The sequence below is a fragment of the Balaenoptera physalus genome (assembly GCF_965194825.1).
Source record: "Balaenoptera physalus genome assembly, chromosome: 4".
Taxonomy (NCBI): domain Eukaryota; kingdom Metazoa; phylum Chordata; class Mammalia; order Artiodactyla; family Balaenopteridae; genus Balaenoptera; species Balaenoptera physalus.
In genome coordinates this window covers 20944232-20959456 of record NC_138891.1, presented here as the reverse complement: position 1 = coordinate 20959456, position 15225 = coordinate 20944232, and the positions used below count along the sequence as shown (strand labels likewise).

Sequence of the window (15225 nt, the reverse complement as noted above, 5' to 3'; positions counted from 1 at the left end):
TCAAGTTTATTAACATACCAGTATGACCTCTGGAAATGGGGTGTTAGTTGGGAATAGAGTTAAGAGCTAAGCCATGATGCACTTTTTCATCCCTATTCATAATCTTCTATTTCCTTCTTTGACCATGAGATTTTGAATGTTATGGCATTAAATTATTGTTTCCTATTGGTCACAAAAGAAGAAAATTCAAATTGACATATTAAAATTTTGTTGTAAAATCTACATGGAAATAACAAGAAGACACCATTGCATGCCTAACAACATGGCTAAAATTTAACAGACAGATAATACCAAGTGCTGTTGTGCACATGGAATAATTAGAACACTCATATTACATAGGAAAGTGTAAATTAGCACAGCTGACACTATCTATTAAAGCTAATACTATACTACTATGTTATCCAGAGATTCCATTCCTGGGCATAATCCAAGGGGGAAAAGTGTTATGTCCACCAAAAGATTTTACAAGAATGTGTATGGTGGCTTTATTCATAACAGCCCCAAGTTAGAAACAATCCAAATGTCCTTCAACAGAAAAATGGATACATGAACTGTGGTATGTTCACACGATGGAAAACAACACAGCAATAAGAAATAGTATACTATGGCTGTATCTATCTATAGTATAGTTGTTACTGAACCAAACTTGAGTCTGCTTACCTGCTCACAGTAAAGCCCAATCTACTGACACCGGGGTGTGTTGAAGGAAAGTGCAGTGTTTATTGCAGAGTGCCAAGCCAGGAGTCCAGGTAGTTAGGGCTCAAAAGACCTGAACTTCCTGATGGCTTTCAGGGAAAGGTTTTTAAAGACAGGGTGAAGGAGGGGGTTGTGGGTGCGTGATCAGCTTGTGGACATTCTGACTGGTTCGTGGTGAGGTAACTGGGAGTCAACATCATCAACCTTCTGATTCCAACCAGTCTGGGGTCTCCGTGCTTGTGATCAGCATACAGTTAACTTCTTCCACCTGGTGGGAGTTTCAGTATCTGCAAAATAGCTCAAAGGATATGGTATGGCTCAGGGATCAAACCCATGCCCCCTGTGTTGGAAGCACAGAGTCTTAACCACCGGACCGCCAGGAAATTCCCTGGCTCAGATTATTATCTATAGCCCTTGAGGAGGAACTAAAGGTCCTTGACTTTATTTAATGGCTAAACTATTATTATTTTGTCTTGCTTGATTGTTTTCCTTTGCTTCTGCATTTTCTCACTTCTCTAATTAAATTTATTCTTTGGAACTTGGAGAAGGCCTAGGCGGCTAGTTTTTCTACAAAGAGGCTGGTGGAGGACATTGTGGGTGGTGGGGGTGGTGGTCATCTGCCCTGCGAAGACCCCATAGGGTCCTCCTGCTCAGTTACATAGATTCGTGGATGAATCTCACAGATATTAAGTGAAAGAAGCCAGACACAAAAGAGTACATAATATACACTGACATTTCTATGAAGTTTAAAAACAAGTAGAGCTAATCTACGGTGCTAGAGGTTAGACTAGAGTTTTTCTTTTGGGAGAATCGGCTTGGGAGGAAGCACAAGGGAGTCTTTTGGAATGCTAGAAATGTTTTATATCTTGATATGGGTGATTACATATGGAAAAATGCATCAAAATGTGCACTTAAGATTTGATTTGTTCATGGTACTTTAAGTAAGTTAATTAAAATTAACAATTTTTCAATGCAGAAAAAAAAGATCCAGAAAAAGATAATTCCTGTAGATTGAAAATCAAGTGGAAGAAGTTAAATTTTTTTTTAGAAGTTAAATTTAACAATGTCAAAAAAAGTATCTGTTCTTTATATAGTTCAAAAAATTTAATACAGAAGGGAAAATAAAACATTAGAAACTAATAGGAAATATTAGATTTCCATCTTTTTCTACCCTCTTGATTGATTTAGATATCATGAAAAGTGTATCTTCCTTGTAAATTTGAAAGAAATCGCCTATAAATCACTCATAAATGTCTTTCAATGGATTTATGTCTTTGACTTTCCCAGTGTCTTTTTTTTTTTTAACATCTTAGTATAGTAGTATAATTGCTTTACAATGGTGTGTTAGTTTCTGCTGTATAACAAAGTGAATCAGCTATACATAAACATATATCCCCATATCTCCTCCTTCTTGCGTCTCCCTCCCACCCTCCCTATCCCACCCCGCCTATCCCACCCCTCTAGGTGGTCACAAAGCACCGAGCTGATCTCCCTGTGCTATGCAGCTGCTTCCCACTAGCTAGCTATTTTACATTTGGTAGTGTATATATCCCAGTGTCTTCTTATTGTCATTGTTTTGTTTACATCTTCTGCTTCATTTTGAATTAACTTTGGTGTCTTTATTCCTAGAAATTGTTTATTTTATCTAGTTTTTTTTTTTTAATGAGCAGAGATGGTTTTATTATTCTCCGTATTATCTTGATTATTTTCTTGATTAAATTTGCCAGAAGGGTTTTATTTGTTTGCTTGTTTCTGCCTTGGCCACTAATTCTTCAATTGTCAGTCTGGTCCTTTTCCCTCCTGGATGTTTTCGAGATATTCATCTGCTTTCATTGAGCTTGCAGTCTAGTTACGCAAACAACAATTTGGTAGGAAAATGAAGAGTCGCTGGCCCCTTTAAAAAAAAATAACTGATAATTTTAGAAACTCTTCGAGGAGATAATTTCAAAATCCTCAGTGAGTTTTTACGTTTTATTTTAAATTTATTTTTATTTCGGGTGTCTTAAAAAATCGTTTGTTTAATCGTTTCTAAGCACTTTCAGGCAATTATCTTTGCCGTGAGAAGTTCATCCTAAATTTGGCTTGATTTTATCAAACTACACTATTTCCGGGAATTTTTGTTTGTTTGTCTTACTATTCTGGTTTTGATTTTTAGCACCTGTCAGGCTGCTCGGACTTTAAGAAACACCTGCCAAAACAGGCAAAGTACGAGTCGATTTGAAAGCTCCCTGGCATCCCTGGGTCGGTCTTGCCCTTCCCGACCTCTCTCTCGCGAGATTTGGAAACCGGAAGTGAATTATACTGCTGGAGTCTCAATTGCAGGAGGCGGTGTCTCAGTTAAGGTTGGCGGGATCTAAGCGATCAGTCGGGTCTTCGTTGTCCGGCCTGGGCTGGCTCTGGTTTAGGGGGTTGCGGGCAGCGCTCCCTGCCTCGGGCCGGCAGCATGCGGGTGGCTGTGGCCGGCTGCTGCCACGGCGAGCTGGACAAGATCTATGAGACGCTGGCGCTGGCGGAGCGGCGCGGCCCGGGGCCGATAGACCTTCTGCTATGCTGCGGCGACTTCCAGGCTGTGCGCAACGAGGCCGACCTGCGCTGCATGGCCGTGCCGCCCAAGTACCGCCACATGCAGACCTTCTACAGGTGAGGGGCGTGGCCTGGGCCCGGGCCCCCGCGGTGCGAGGTGTGACTAGCCAGCGGTGGGGGCAGAGAACCCGGGCTGTGTTCGAATCCTGTCTGCTGCTGACCAGCTGTCTCTCTTAGTTTCCGTCTTTGTTCACGCTGTGTGTCTAGGAACTGGCGCTTAGTAAATGTCACTTTTCTTCTTTCCATTCATCTGTTTTGTTTCGGAAGGGATCGCAGCCTGAGGGGAAAATCTGGAGGAAGAAACTGACAGGTTAATCTACTTTATGCTTAATAGGACTCTGGGACTAATCCATTTATTGATCTAGGAGTTTTTATTGGACGCTTGCTATGTGCTAGTCCTCATTCTAGAAACTAAGGTTGTAACAGGGAACTGACGAAAGTTTTTGACCTCATTGAATATACGTTGGCTTGAACCCAAGGTGGCAGCCCTGAATCATTCTTAAGGACAAGGATGGACAATTCGTTTAGAAAGAGCTTAACTTTTTATGATGAGCTCAGGTTTTTTTTACTTCGGACCTTATTTTGCTTTTCTGCTATGCCTAATAGTACAGGCATGCCCAATTGCTTTTCTCTATGTCTCATTTCTGCTATGCCAACTGACAACTTTACCCTTATGTTCTAGGTATTACTCTGGAGAGAAAAAGGCCCCAGTTCTCACAGTTTTCATCGGGGGTAACCATGAAGCCTCAAATCATTTGCAAGAATTACCCTACGGTGGCTGGGTAGCACCAAACATTTATTATTTAGGTACGTGTTCGTGGGTAATTTCTTGGTCTGATAGCATGAAAGAGCCTGTCAGGATTTGTATATCAGTTGATCAGCATCTTGAAATATATGGTGTTTTGGGACTGTCTCTTGATTTAAATAATCATGAAAATTTAATTAAAATAGTTCATTTAAGTAGGTAATCATGAAAATATGTCCATGCATCATCTAGTGCTTTAAGCAATACTTAATATAACTGCAAAGAGCTTCTGTACGATTTGCAATCCCTTAAATTTTTTCTTACTCTTCTTACTAAATTAAAAAAAACTTTTTATAATGGAAATATTTAAACATACACAAAAGTAGAGAATAGTATAATGAATCTCTGTACCTATTAAACAGCTTTAACAACAATTATTGTTCTGCCATCCTTCTTTCAACCCACTCCCTGCCTAAACTCTTTTGTGGGAGGAGGTGACCGGAGTATTTGATCTTATTTTTATCTATTTATTTTTTAATATTTTATTTATTTATTTATTTGGCTGCGTCAGGTCTTTAGTTGTTGCACATGGGATCTTCCTTGTGGTGGGCAGGCTTCTCTCTAGTTGTGGCGCCTGGGCGCTCTGGAGCTCCAGAGTGCGCTGGCTCAGTAGTTGCGGCATGCGGGCTCTAGGGACTTAGGGGCATATGGGATCTTAGTTCCTTGACCAGGGCTCAGTCCCGTGTCCCCTGCATTGGAAGGTGGATTCTTAACCACTGGACCACCAGGGAAGTCCCAACTGGAGTATTTTAAAGCAGACCTCAGCCATCGGATTATTTCACCTGTAAATACTTTAGCATGTATTTATAAGTGATGAGGATTTAAAAAAATACCACAAGTACAGTACCATGATTATACCTATTGCCTATCATTATCTGTTGCCTAGTTCATGTTCAGATTTCCCTGATTATCACAAAGATGTCTGTTTTACAGTTGACTTGTTCAAATAGGATCCAAACAAGGTCCACACTTTCATTTGATTGTCACGATTCTTAAGTCTCTTAGACTATAACTGTCCCTTTTCGCACTCTCTTCTCCCCCAAACCCCCATGCTGTTTATTTGTTGAAGAAAATGGGAAATTTATCTGGCAGAATTTCCCACATTCTGGGTTTAGCTGATTGGATTTCCTTGGGTTGTTTAACGTATTCCTTTTATCCTCTGCATTGCTTATAATCTGCATTTAGATTTATAGACCTGATTAGGTTCAGGTTCAGTTTTAGTCCTTTTAAACTATACAGTCCTTTCATCTCTTTATTTAAATGTTTACAGGTGTTTCTAGTGATGACATTATAACTTCAGAAATTTAATTTCTCTACATCATTACTGATGGATCATCTTTTGACAACTGTAGTATTGTGAAAAGGTGAAATTGTCTGAAGATGATCAATCAAATGAAATATAGAAACTGCAGGTTTCTATATTCTATAAGTCAAAGGTATATGTTATATATACCTTATATATAACATATAAATCCGTCATAGGACATTTTCCCCTATTTCCCCCGCCCCATCCCCATATTCCTTTAGGTACCAAATTATGTATGTCTGTTTCCCTCTTGACACTCCCTATCTCATTTGTTCCTTCTTTTCTGCTCAGTCTCTTGCCTCCGTAGTCTGTCTCCCTACTCTACGTTATATATTGTTGGCATATTTTCTATGTAAAAGAGTAACCTCATCATGACACTTAATTTTCAAATAATTTTAAGACTGCATGATATTCTAGGCCTCTAAACTGTTTGTTCAGTTAGTAAAGATTGCTTTTGCCTACAGTAATTTTATTTAACTATGTAATTTTTCAGGCTTGGCAGGTGTAGTAAAATACCGAGGTGTAAGGATTGGTGGAATCTCTGGTATCTTTAAATCTCATGACTATCGAAAAGGTATTGTTATGCTTTTTTTTTTTTTTTTTTTTACATTTTATTACATTTCTTTTTTTTTTTTTTAATTGGAGTACAGTTGATTTACAATGTGGTGTTAATTTCAGGTATACAGCAAAGTGAGTATTGTTATTCTGAGAATTGTTTTTAAACTTTAGAACTTCCATGCCCCATAGTAACTTAAGCATAATATACAGTTTGACTTTTTCATTGGATTTCTCCTATGAACTGATTACTTTATTCTTAAATTTATATTATAAAATATTTTATAAATACGAAGAAATAGAGAACACTAGAACATATTATCTGTGTATACACCATCTAGTTTTATTTGGTATTTTGCCACTTTTAGTTTTGATTTTTAAGAAATAAAAGAGTACAGATACAATTGAAGTTCATTGTTTATCTGTCCTCAATCCCATCTCTCTCCTTTTATTCCTCCCTTACCTCACCAGGCAGTCACTATTCTGAATTTGGTGTTTATCATTCACTTGATTATTTTATATCATTACCATATCAGTAACAGATTTAAACAGTGTATTATATAGCATGTTTTAAACTTCATATAAGTGTATCATTTTACATGTATCTTTCTGCAACTTGCTTCTTTGTTTAATATATTTTTGAAATCCATGTTGATACATGTAACACTGTCATTTAAATTTGTGAATAGTATTCCATTGTATAAATATACCACACTGTATCTGAATGAATTATATCTTGATTTTAAAGTTAAAGGAATAGCTTGGATCCACATTGATTTTAAAATTTCATGAATTAAGTTGACAGCTAAAACTTACATCCTCAGTGTAACTGTTAAATCACAAGTCTGTTCCTTGCTGCCCTGTTCCCCATGATTCTGAACTATTGGGATGCGTCTACAAAAATTGACCATCTTCTACATGGCAGGTGTGGGCACAAATTGGGACCACTCTTTGGAGGAAAATTAGTAACATCTGTGGAAATTATAGAAGTATTCTGACTCAGGAGTTCTACTTCCAGGAATTTATCTACAGATATATTCCACAAGTGCAAAATGATATAAACAAATGTATTTCAGCCTTGTTTGTAATAGCAAAAGATAGGAACTAGTTAAATGTGTCATGATATAACTATACAGTGCAATGCTATGAAGTCAAAAAGAAAGAAAAGAGAAGCAGCTCTATGTGTGACTAATATGAAAAGAACTCCAAAATAAGTTAAGTGAAAAAAACAAGGCACAGAAAGTGTATAAATTATACTGCCACTTGTATAAAAAAAAAAAAAAAAGGGAGGATAAAGAAATATGTATATTATATGCATAGATGACATCCCTGGAATAAAATACTGAAACCTGATTAACACTGGTTCCCTGTAGGTAGGGTTACTGATGGATGGGGGAAGGAATAGGAGAACCCCGTCTGCTTGTTTTAGCAGCTTGATTGACGTAAAATTTATGTACCATTGTAAGTACACAATTCAGTGATTTTAGTAAGTTGTAGAGTTATGCAGCCTTTAGCACCATCCGGATTTAGAACATCTCTATCATGCCTAATAGTTTTGTGCCAAACTTAATCCCTGCTCCCACGCCAGCCCTAGGTACCCACTAGGGTCTACCCTCCAGGAGGAATACTTTTTACCCTATGCCTTTCTTTTTATTTTTAAATTTATTTTATTGAAGTATAGTTGATTTACAATATTGTGTTAATTTCTGCTGTACAGCAAAGTGATTCAGTTACACATATATATACATTCTTTTTCATATTCTTCTCTATTATGGTTTATCACAGGTTATTGAATATAATTCTCTGTGCCATACAGTAGGACCTTGTTGTTTATCCATTCTGTATGTAATTTGCACGTGCTAATCCCAAACTCCCAATCCATCCTTCCCTCACCCCACCTCCCCCTTACCCTATACCTTTCTGATGGTATCTTTTAAATCTTAAACTATGTGACTAAACAGTATATTCCAAAATTAAATATAATTTAATTTAAAAAATCATAAGCCCCCCACTTATTTAGATTTATAGTTGGTGATCAGTTATTAGAAAATACCAGCATTTTGAGAGCAGTGTTTTTTTAATAAAATTTTCAAGAACCAAAAGCATTGATGACAAACATCAGTTTTGGAGAAGTGTATGTATGTATTTATACTTGCAGTATTTAAGGGAGTTGAATATAGCTTATTTCTCTTCTTCAATTTAAGGTCATTTTGAGTGCCCCCCCTATAATGCAGCTACAATAAGGAGTATCTATCATGTGAGAAATATTGAAGTCTACAAATTAAAACAGGTATGTAAAAAGTACATTACAGCAGACTTGAAAAAATGGTAAAGTAATTCTCTACCAGAATGTATTTTGATCTGCTACTTCCAAGAAGAGCTCAATTTGGTACTTCCACAATTTGGATCTTGAGTTGTTTTTAGGAGGTTCACAGATGAACATTTTTAAAATTTTAATGGCTATACATTTATTTTAGTGATTAATAATAAAATAAAATATTTGATCCATGACTTCAGCTACTATTCCTTAGAGTAAGGCTAAAGAATATATATTGGAATAAAGTGATACTTTAAAGAAAGTGTTAAATATTTTATTTTAAATAATTTTATTAAATAGAAAATAATAGTGAAGATGATATGGGAAAATTGTGAAGGTGATAACCGAAACACTGGCTTAACTGGAGAGTAAATGAAACTAGGTTTTTGTTTGTGAACCCATTAAATGTCTGACACCGGGCTAAGCAGCTTTCATCCGTGATAGTTCATATAACTGTCACTCAAATTCTGTCATGCAGCGTGTCCAACTTTGTCACACTAAGGGAGAGAGGCCAAAGGCTCAGATAGATAAAGTAACCTGCCCGGGACTTCCCACACAGTTAAGTGGTAGAGCCTGCCAGACTGAACTCAGGCCCTTCCCATCATAAATACAGCCTCGACTGGAACATAAAGATGTTTACAGGTATGCCCCATTCATAACAGTTTCTTACCTGGAATCCTTTTTCCCTTTACTCATCTAAATCCTACTGGTCCTTGGAGACCCAGCTTAGATTTCAGTTCCCAACCAGTGTTCTAGTTTAAAGTCCTCACCCTTCTCTGAATTTTTGTAGCACTTATTGCCCATACCAGCTTTTCAGTGGTTAGTCATATCTATCTTACCTTTTGTATTTTCTTGAACACTTACTTAAATTATTTTAATTTAGTTTTCCAAGTATTTGCTTTGGATTACTTGACAGTATGGTGTATATTTTGTGTTCTCCCCAAGAAGACACCAGCTACCTTAAATACCTCTAATATAATTTTTGTAGTAAACAGAGAGGTTTTTTTGGTGTTTACTATGTGAGTCCATCAGGGAAAAAAAAAAGGTTTACTGTAGGTTAGGTTTACTGTATCATTTACAAGTCTCATGAAATCTGGACATTGATCTTAAAACAGTAGTTTCTTTACTAAAAGGGAAAAGAACAGTGCATGTTGTAGATTTTAGAAACCCAGTGCTAAAGACCTTAGCCGATTGGCAATCTAATCAAAGTGTGTCTCTATTGAACTGCCTTGCCACAGAAAATAAAGGTGATTTGTCAGGCAGAGAGAAAGCTGTTTCTCTTTGCCTCGATGAGTGAGTAGCTCAGTATTTCTGTGACTTCCTTAAATAAAGTGTTCTTAGAATGAATTACACAGAAATCTAGAGGTCTCCGTGGGAGAGAAGGGAGGGGATTGCTTTTGGTTAATCTGTTTTTAAGAGCTTTCTTTCTTTTCTTTTTCTGTTAAAGCTGAAGCAGCCTATGGACATATTCTTATCTCATGATTGGCCGAGAAGTATATATCATTATGGAAATAAGAAACAACTTCTTAAGACTAAATCTTTTTTCCGACAAGAAGTGGAAAATAACACATTAGGAAGTCCCGCTGCCTCAGAACTTTTAGAGCACTTAAAACCTACTTACTGGTTTTCTGCACACCTTCATGTGAAGTTTGCAGCCTTGATGCAGCATCAGGTAGAAAACAAAATGCTTATTCTTTGATTTAACAAACAGTTATTGAACATCTACGGGCTAGGCCCTATGGGCATAGTTGGAAAGTTAGAGAAAGAAATCAAAGATAACTTTCCTTTTGTGAATAACTCAGTATCCACTGGGGAGAAGGGACAAGCAAGCAATTATAAAATAGTGTAATAAGTTTGTGACAAAAAGTGCTAGGATACTGTGGGAACACCTAAGCCAGGCCATGGTGAGATGGGGATGTGGACAGAGAGATGAAGGGATAGAGAAGGTTTTCTAAAGGAATCGATGGTGCCAGGAAGAAGCAGATTATCAGGGTAATCTAGGCCCAGGGACCGATGTGAGCACAGGCTGGAGGTCTGAGAGCGTGGTGCCTTTGGGCAAGTGCAGCTGGTCCCTGGGGCTGAGGCACAGGGAGAGATGAAGCTGGAGTGAGATCATAGCTGCCTTCTGGGACATGCTCTGGAGTTTGGGTTTTAACCAGAAGGTAATGGGGAAAGTTGAGGGTGAGGAAGTCAGAGTTTCATTTCAGAAGGATTAGTTTGGCAGCAGTTTTGTGTGTGGATTGGAATAATGTAAAATGGGAGGCAGAGGAGGCTATGTAAGCAAAAGATGAGGTCCTAACCTAAGGCAAAGAGGGAACACAGAGAACGAAGCGGGTTCCAGAGAGATTTTGGAAGCAGAATCATCAGGATTTAGTGACAGAGGGAGGAGTGAATCTAGAATGACTCCCAGAGTTTTCCTTTGGTAATTGCATGGGGATGGTGCTTGATGAAAAGTAGAAAATAAATACCTGCTTAGAGTTAGGCTTTAATGGAACTATGCAGTTCTTCCTTTCACCTCTGATTCTGGTTGAATTCTAACTTTCCCATAAAGTATCCCATAGGAACTACGTTTAGAAAATGCTGGGTTAACAAAGTTCGGGATTTCTTCCCAGAGGCTTCTGTAGAATTTCTGAGAGTCCCATGTGCTAATGGGCATTACCTTTCTGTGAGAGGGGGGATGGGCTGTGCAGCGCTTCCTGAACTTACCTGACCAAACCCTTTCCTGCGGTAGAGGTACACTTCGGTGATGCTCTTCGCACACGGTTTGGAAGATTCTGTCTGAAAACATTCCTGTGGGCCCTCTCTGTTGTGGGCTTATTCTTACTCCCCAGCTTCTCTGGGAGAAGAAGGCGAGGTTCCTCTTGCATTTTCCTTTGGGCTGTTGCCAACGTGATTATCCTCTTCTCACATCCAAGTCTTCTGTTTCTGCCGGTCACTTTTCCCACGTCTTTGTTACTCTCCTCTGTCTCTTGGGGCTCATGATGCTCTTGGATTGCTACTGAAGCACCTAATTTGCTACTTTTCCCGGATTCTGTCTTCTGTTGTCAACCTCAGGGACTTGTGTCTCTGAATTAATATGTTTGATCCCTTTTTCTTGGCTCCTCAACTGCGTCTGACTTCACCAGTATTCTGTCTGAGCCCTTTTACTAACACCAAAGGTCATCTTTCCTCAGCACTGCCCTGCTGCCAGGATCTGCCCGTGATCTGTGTGCATCCCACCTCTCAGTCCCTCCCCACCACTGAATTGAAACCTGGTCCTCAGCAGGGTGTCCCATCGCTTGCTTCCTTGTCTTTCTTCCTCCATGTGCCTTGCTGTTTTTAGTGAGTCACTTTTTACTTCTTCCAGTGTGACCTTCATGTGTATGATCCTCCCATGTTTCTTTCTGCTGGTTCACTTTTTAAAAAAGAACTTTATTGGAGTATAATTTCCATATCAAAAAATTCACCTGTTTTACGTGTAGAATTCAGTGATTTTTAGTAAATTTCCAGAGTTGTGCAAACATCATATAATCCAGTTCTAGAACATTGCCATCACCCCAAAAGATCCTTTGTGCCTCTTTGCTGTCAGTCTTTGTTCCCACCCTCAGCCCCAGGCAACCACTAATCTGCCTTATCTCTATGGATTTGCCTTTTCTGAACATTTTATATAAGTGGAATCATGAAATACATAGTCTTTGGTAACTGGTTTCTTTGCTTGCTTCTGAGGCTCATTCCTGTTGTCACATGTGTCAGTGTTTCTTTCATTTTTATTGGTGATTAGTATTTCATCCTATGGAGTATATATATATATATATATATCTACTTTGGTGTTGTATCTAAGAATCTTTGCCTAACCCAGGGTTACAAAGATTTTTCTCCTATGAATTCTTCTACGAGTTGTATAGTTTTAGCTCTGCCAATTTACTTTTAAGCTCTTCTGTTGTCTGATCTTTAACCTTTGTGTTATTTGCTTTAAACCTTTGGTTTTGTGTGTTATTTGCTTTATTTAACATTATCATTACCACCATTTCTTTCTGCTTTGACTATTGTAAGGAAATTGAAGCCCAGAGAGTGTAAGTGCCTTGCTCGTCATTGCACAAGGGGGTATAGAGCTAACTTGTTTTGGAAAAGTAACCGTTGTCCCTTTGACACACAACTTAGGGGATTGGGTAATACAGATTATTTCCATCCTTTTCAATGTCTGAATTGCCTGTGATGTTTTTAACATTCTTTCTTAAATTATGGTTCTTTCTTAAATTATGGTTCATATTGTCTAGGCCAAGGATAAAGGACAGTCAGCCAAAGCAACCAAATTTCTAGCCCTGGACAAATGCTTACCGCACAGAGACTTTCTTCAGGTAAAAAGAAAATGAAATACCTTTGCAATATAGTTTTACTCTTCCAGTGATTAAAAAAAAATTGTCTCCTTTCAGAAATTATTGGTGCTCTTTGTAATTTATGTGTTCTGAGATTTCTTTGGGAATGTTTAAGTTACATTAATGTTTTTAAGCTACTAAATTAAATTCCTTTAAAACTTTATTGTTATATTGACATTCTTAGAATATTAAAAATAGATATGTATTTCTTAAAATTACCAATTTCTTCTTGTAGGTAATAGAAATAGAACATGACCCCAGTGCTCCTGATTACTTGGAGTATGATACTGAATGGCTCGCTATTCTCAGGGCTACTAATGATCTTGTTAATGTGAGTGAGCGCCTATGGAATATGCCTGAAAATAATGGCCTGCATACAAGGTGAGTCTGACCTTATTTAGGATTTTCCCTCTCCATTGTATGCACAGTTTTTGTCCCCTCCACCTTATTATTATTATTTTTTAAATCAAGGGAGTTATTGCTACAATTCAGAGTTTATTGACTGGTATGAAAATTGCAAGTTTTCCATCCAAGAGATCCAAGAAAATAGACTGCTGAGCACCAAGCCAAATAAGTGTATAAGTGCATCAAACTATAGCGCATAAGTGCATGAAACTTTAAGACCGTGGAGATGTGGTTCACACATTAAAATAATTTGTACTTGTTTTAGGGAGTGAGTTAAGGACAGCTTTTTCTAAGAATTGTTTTAATCTCAAAATGGTTCTTTGCTAAGTTAACTATAATTTTATGAAGTGGAATTCTGAAATGCGGTTTATTTTTTAACGCACCTGCCGTCCATAGTTAGATCTGATCATTTATTGTCCGAGGCTGATAAAATGTAAAAAGCTGTTGTTTTGGACTTTTCTAGGTGGGATTACAGTGCAACAAAAGAAGCTATGAACGAAGTATTGGAAAAATTGAATCATGACCTCAAAGTTCCATGTAACTTTAGTGTAACGGCTGCTTGTTATGAGCCTAGCAAGCCACAGACACAAATGCAGTTGGTTCATAGGATCAGTCCTCAGACTACTGAATTTTGTGCCCAACTTGGCATCACTGACATTAACATCAGGCTTCAGAAGGCCAGGGAAGAACAGCACGTGTGTGGTGACTCTGAAGAGCAGGATGACGTGGAGAGGAATGACTCTGGAGAAGACCCTAGTGAATATAACACAGACACATCCGCCCTGTCCTCTCTTAATCCAGACGAGATAATGTTAGACGAAGGAGAGGAATATGATGATAGTATTGTAAGTGCACACAGTGACATGAATACACCATCTGTAGAACCGTCTTCTGATCAAGCTTCTGACTTTTCTGCAAGCTTCTCTGACATCAGGATCTTGCCAAGTTCCATGACTGTATCTTCTGATGATACATCTGGTTCCCCAGTTGGCAAGGAGGGGAATCGCGGTGACCCTGTGGAGTTGGGGGATGGAAAGGACTTAACCAAGGTGCCGTTGAAGAGGCTGAGTGATGAACATGAACCTGAACAAAGAAAGAAAATCAAGAGGAGGAATCAAGCCATCTATGCTGCAGTGGATAATGATGATACAGCCTAAGACAGTTTACTTGTTTTAGTGTTATATGTAGATATGTGATTTTTGAGACTATATTTTTAGAGCTGGATCTTTGACTCAAGACTTAACTTTGTAATAATCAAGTTACATGAATTTTAGTGAGGTATCGACTTTATCTTTAGACCTTTGTATGTTTCAGATAAAAAAAATATTAAAATTTCATATATTTACTTGATTGAGTACTCCTTTTTCTGAGAACATATATTATTCACTTTCATTTTTTTCAGCAAGCATTTATTGAACACCTACTTTGTACCAGGCACTCTTCTATAAGATGGCACTACAAAGATGAGTGAGACAGGGATTTTTGCCTTCATAGAGTTACTATCACTGTAAATATTTTGGTGTATAAAATATGGCATATTTATATTTTGTTTTACAGTTAAGTCATTATTGTATATGTACTTATATATGCTCTCTTTTCATTTATTATAAATACTTTCTCTGGTCAACTCTTAATGTCTATCGAATATAATTGAACCTGAAGAGGGTAGATAAGATTTCAGGAAATAAGTACAACATTGGCAAACATAAAATCTTATACTTAGTTGCTGAGATTAATATAACCCTGCTGACTTTTACATATTATATTTTAGCTTTAGCTTTAATTTTAATATGACTATACAGGTCATTTGGGGCACAGTTCAGTTTAGTATTAATTACTAGCAGGGAATAAAATAGATAACCAACATGGACCTAGTGTATAGCACAGGGAACTATACTCAGTATTTTGTAATAACCTCTAAGGGAAAAGAATTATCCTAGTAGAGATGGAAAGTGAAAGTAATTTCTGTAGAAGGAATAGTGTTATTGAGGGACTACTGGTTCAGATGGTTTCAGGAGAAACTACCAAACCTTTTAAAGGTAACCCCTAATATGCAAAGTGTTCCAAAATATAGAAAATGAAGGAAAGTTCAGTTTCTTTTCATGACGCTAATATAACATTGATACCTAAATCTGACAAAGATTGCACAAAGAAACCACAAACCAATCTCACATATGAATATTGAGTCCTAATTGAAGTCCTA

At 37.6% G+C, this 15225-nt stretch overlaps 1 protein-coding gene across 3 annotated transcripts; it reads left to right on the top strand.

Annotated features, from left to right (window-relative positions):
• The first annotated feature begins 2973 nt into the window (after window positions 1-2973).
• Window positions 2974-14651, top strand: DBR1 (debranching RNA lariats 1). 3 transcript variants are annotated; one of them, XM_082459794.1, is made up of 8 exons: window positions 2977-3336; window positions 3962-4086; window positions 5884-5964; window positions 8150-8235; window positions 9710-9934; window positions 12519-12599; window positions 12853-12998; window positions 13486-14651. In XM_082459794.1, the coding sequence occupies exons 1-8, from the start codon at window positions 3140-3142 to the stop codon at window positions 14177-14179; spliced, it is 1635 nt and encodes a 544-aa protein (XP_082315920.1). In that variant the 5' UTR covers window positions 2977-3139; the 3' UTR covers window positions 14180-14651. The 3 variants fall into 3 exon arrangements, with proteins under 3 accessions (XP_082315922.1, XP_082315921.1, XP_082315920.1); XM_082459796.1 differs by lacking the exon at window positions 12519-12599 and having other exon boundaries at window positions 2974-3336; XM_082459795.1 differs by lacking the exon at window positions 5884-5964 and having other exon boundaries at window positions 2976-3336.
• The last annotated feature ends 574 nt before the right edge of the window (window positions 14652-15225 follow it).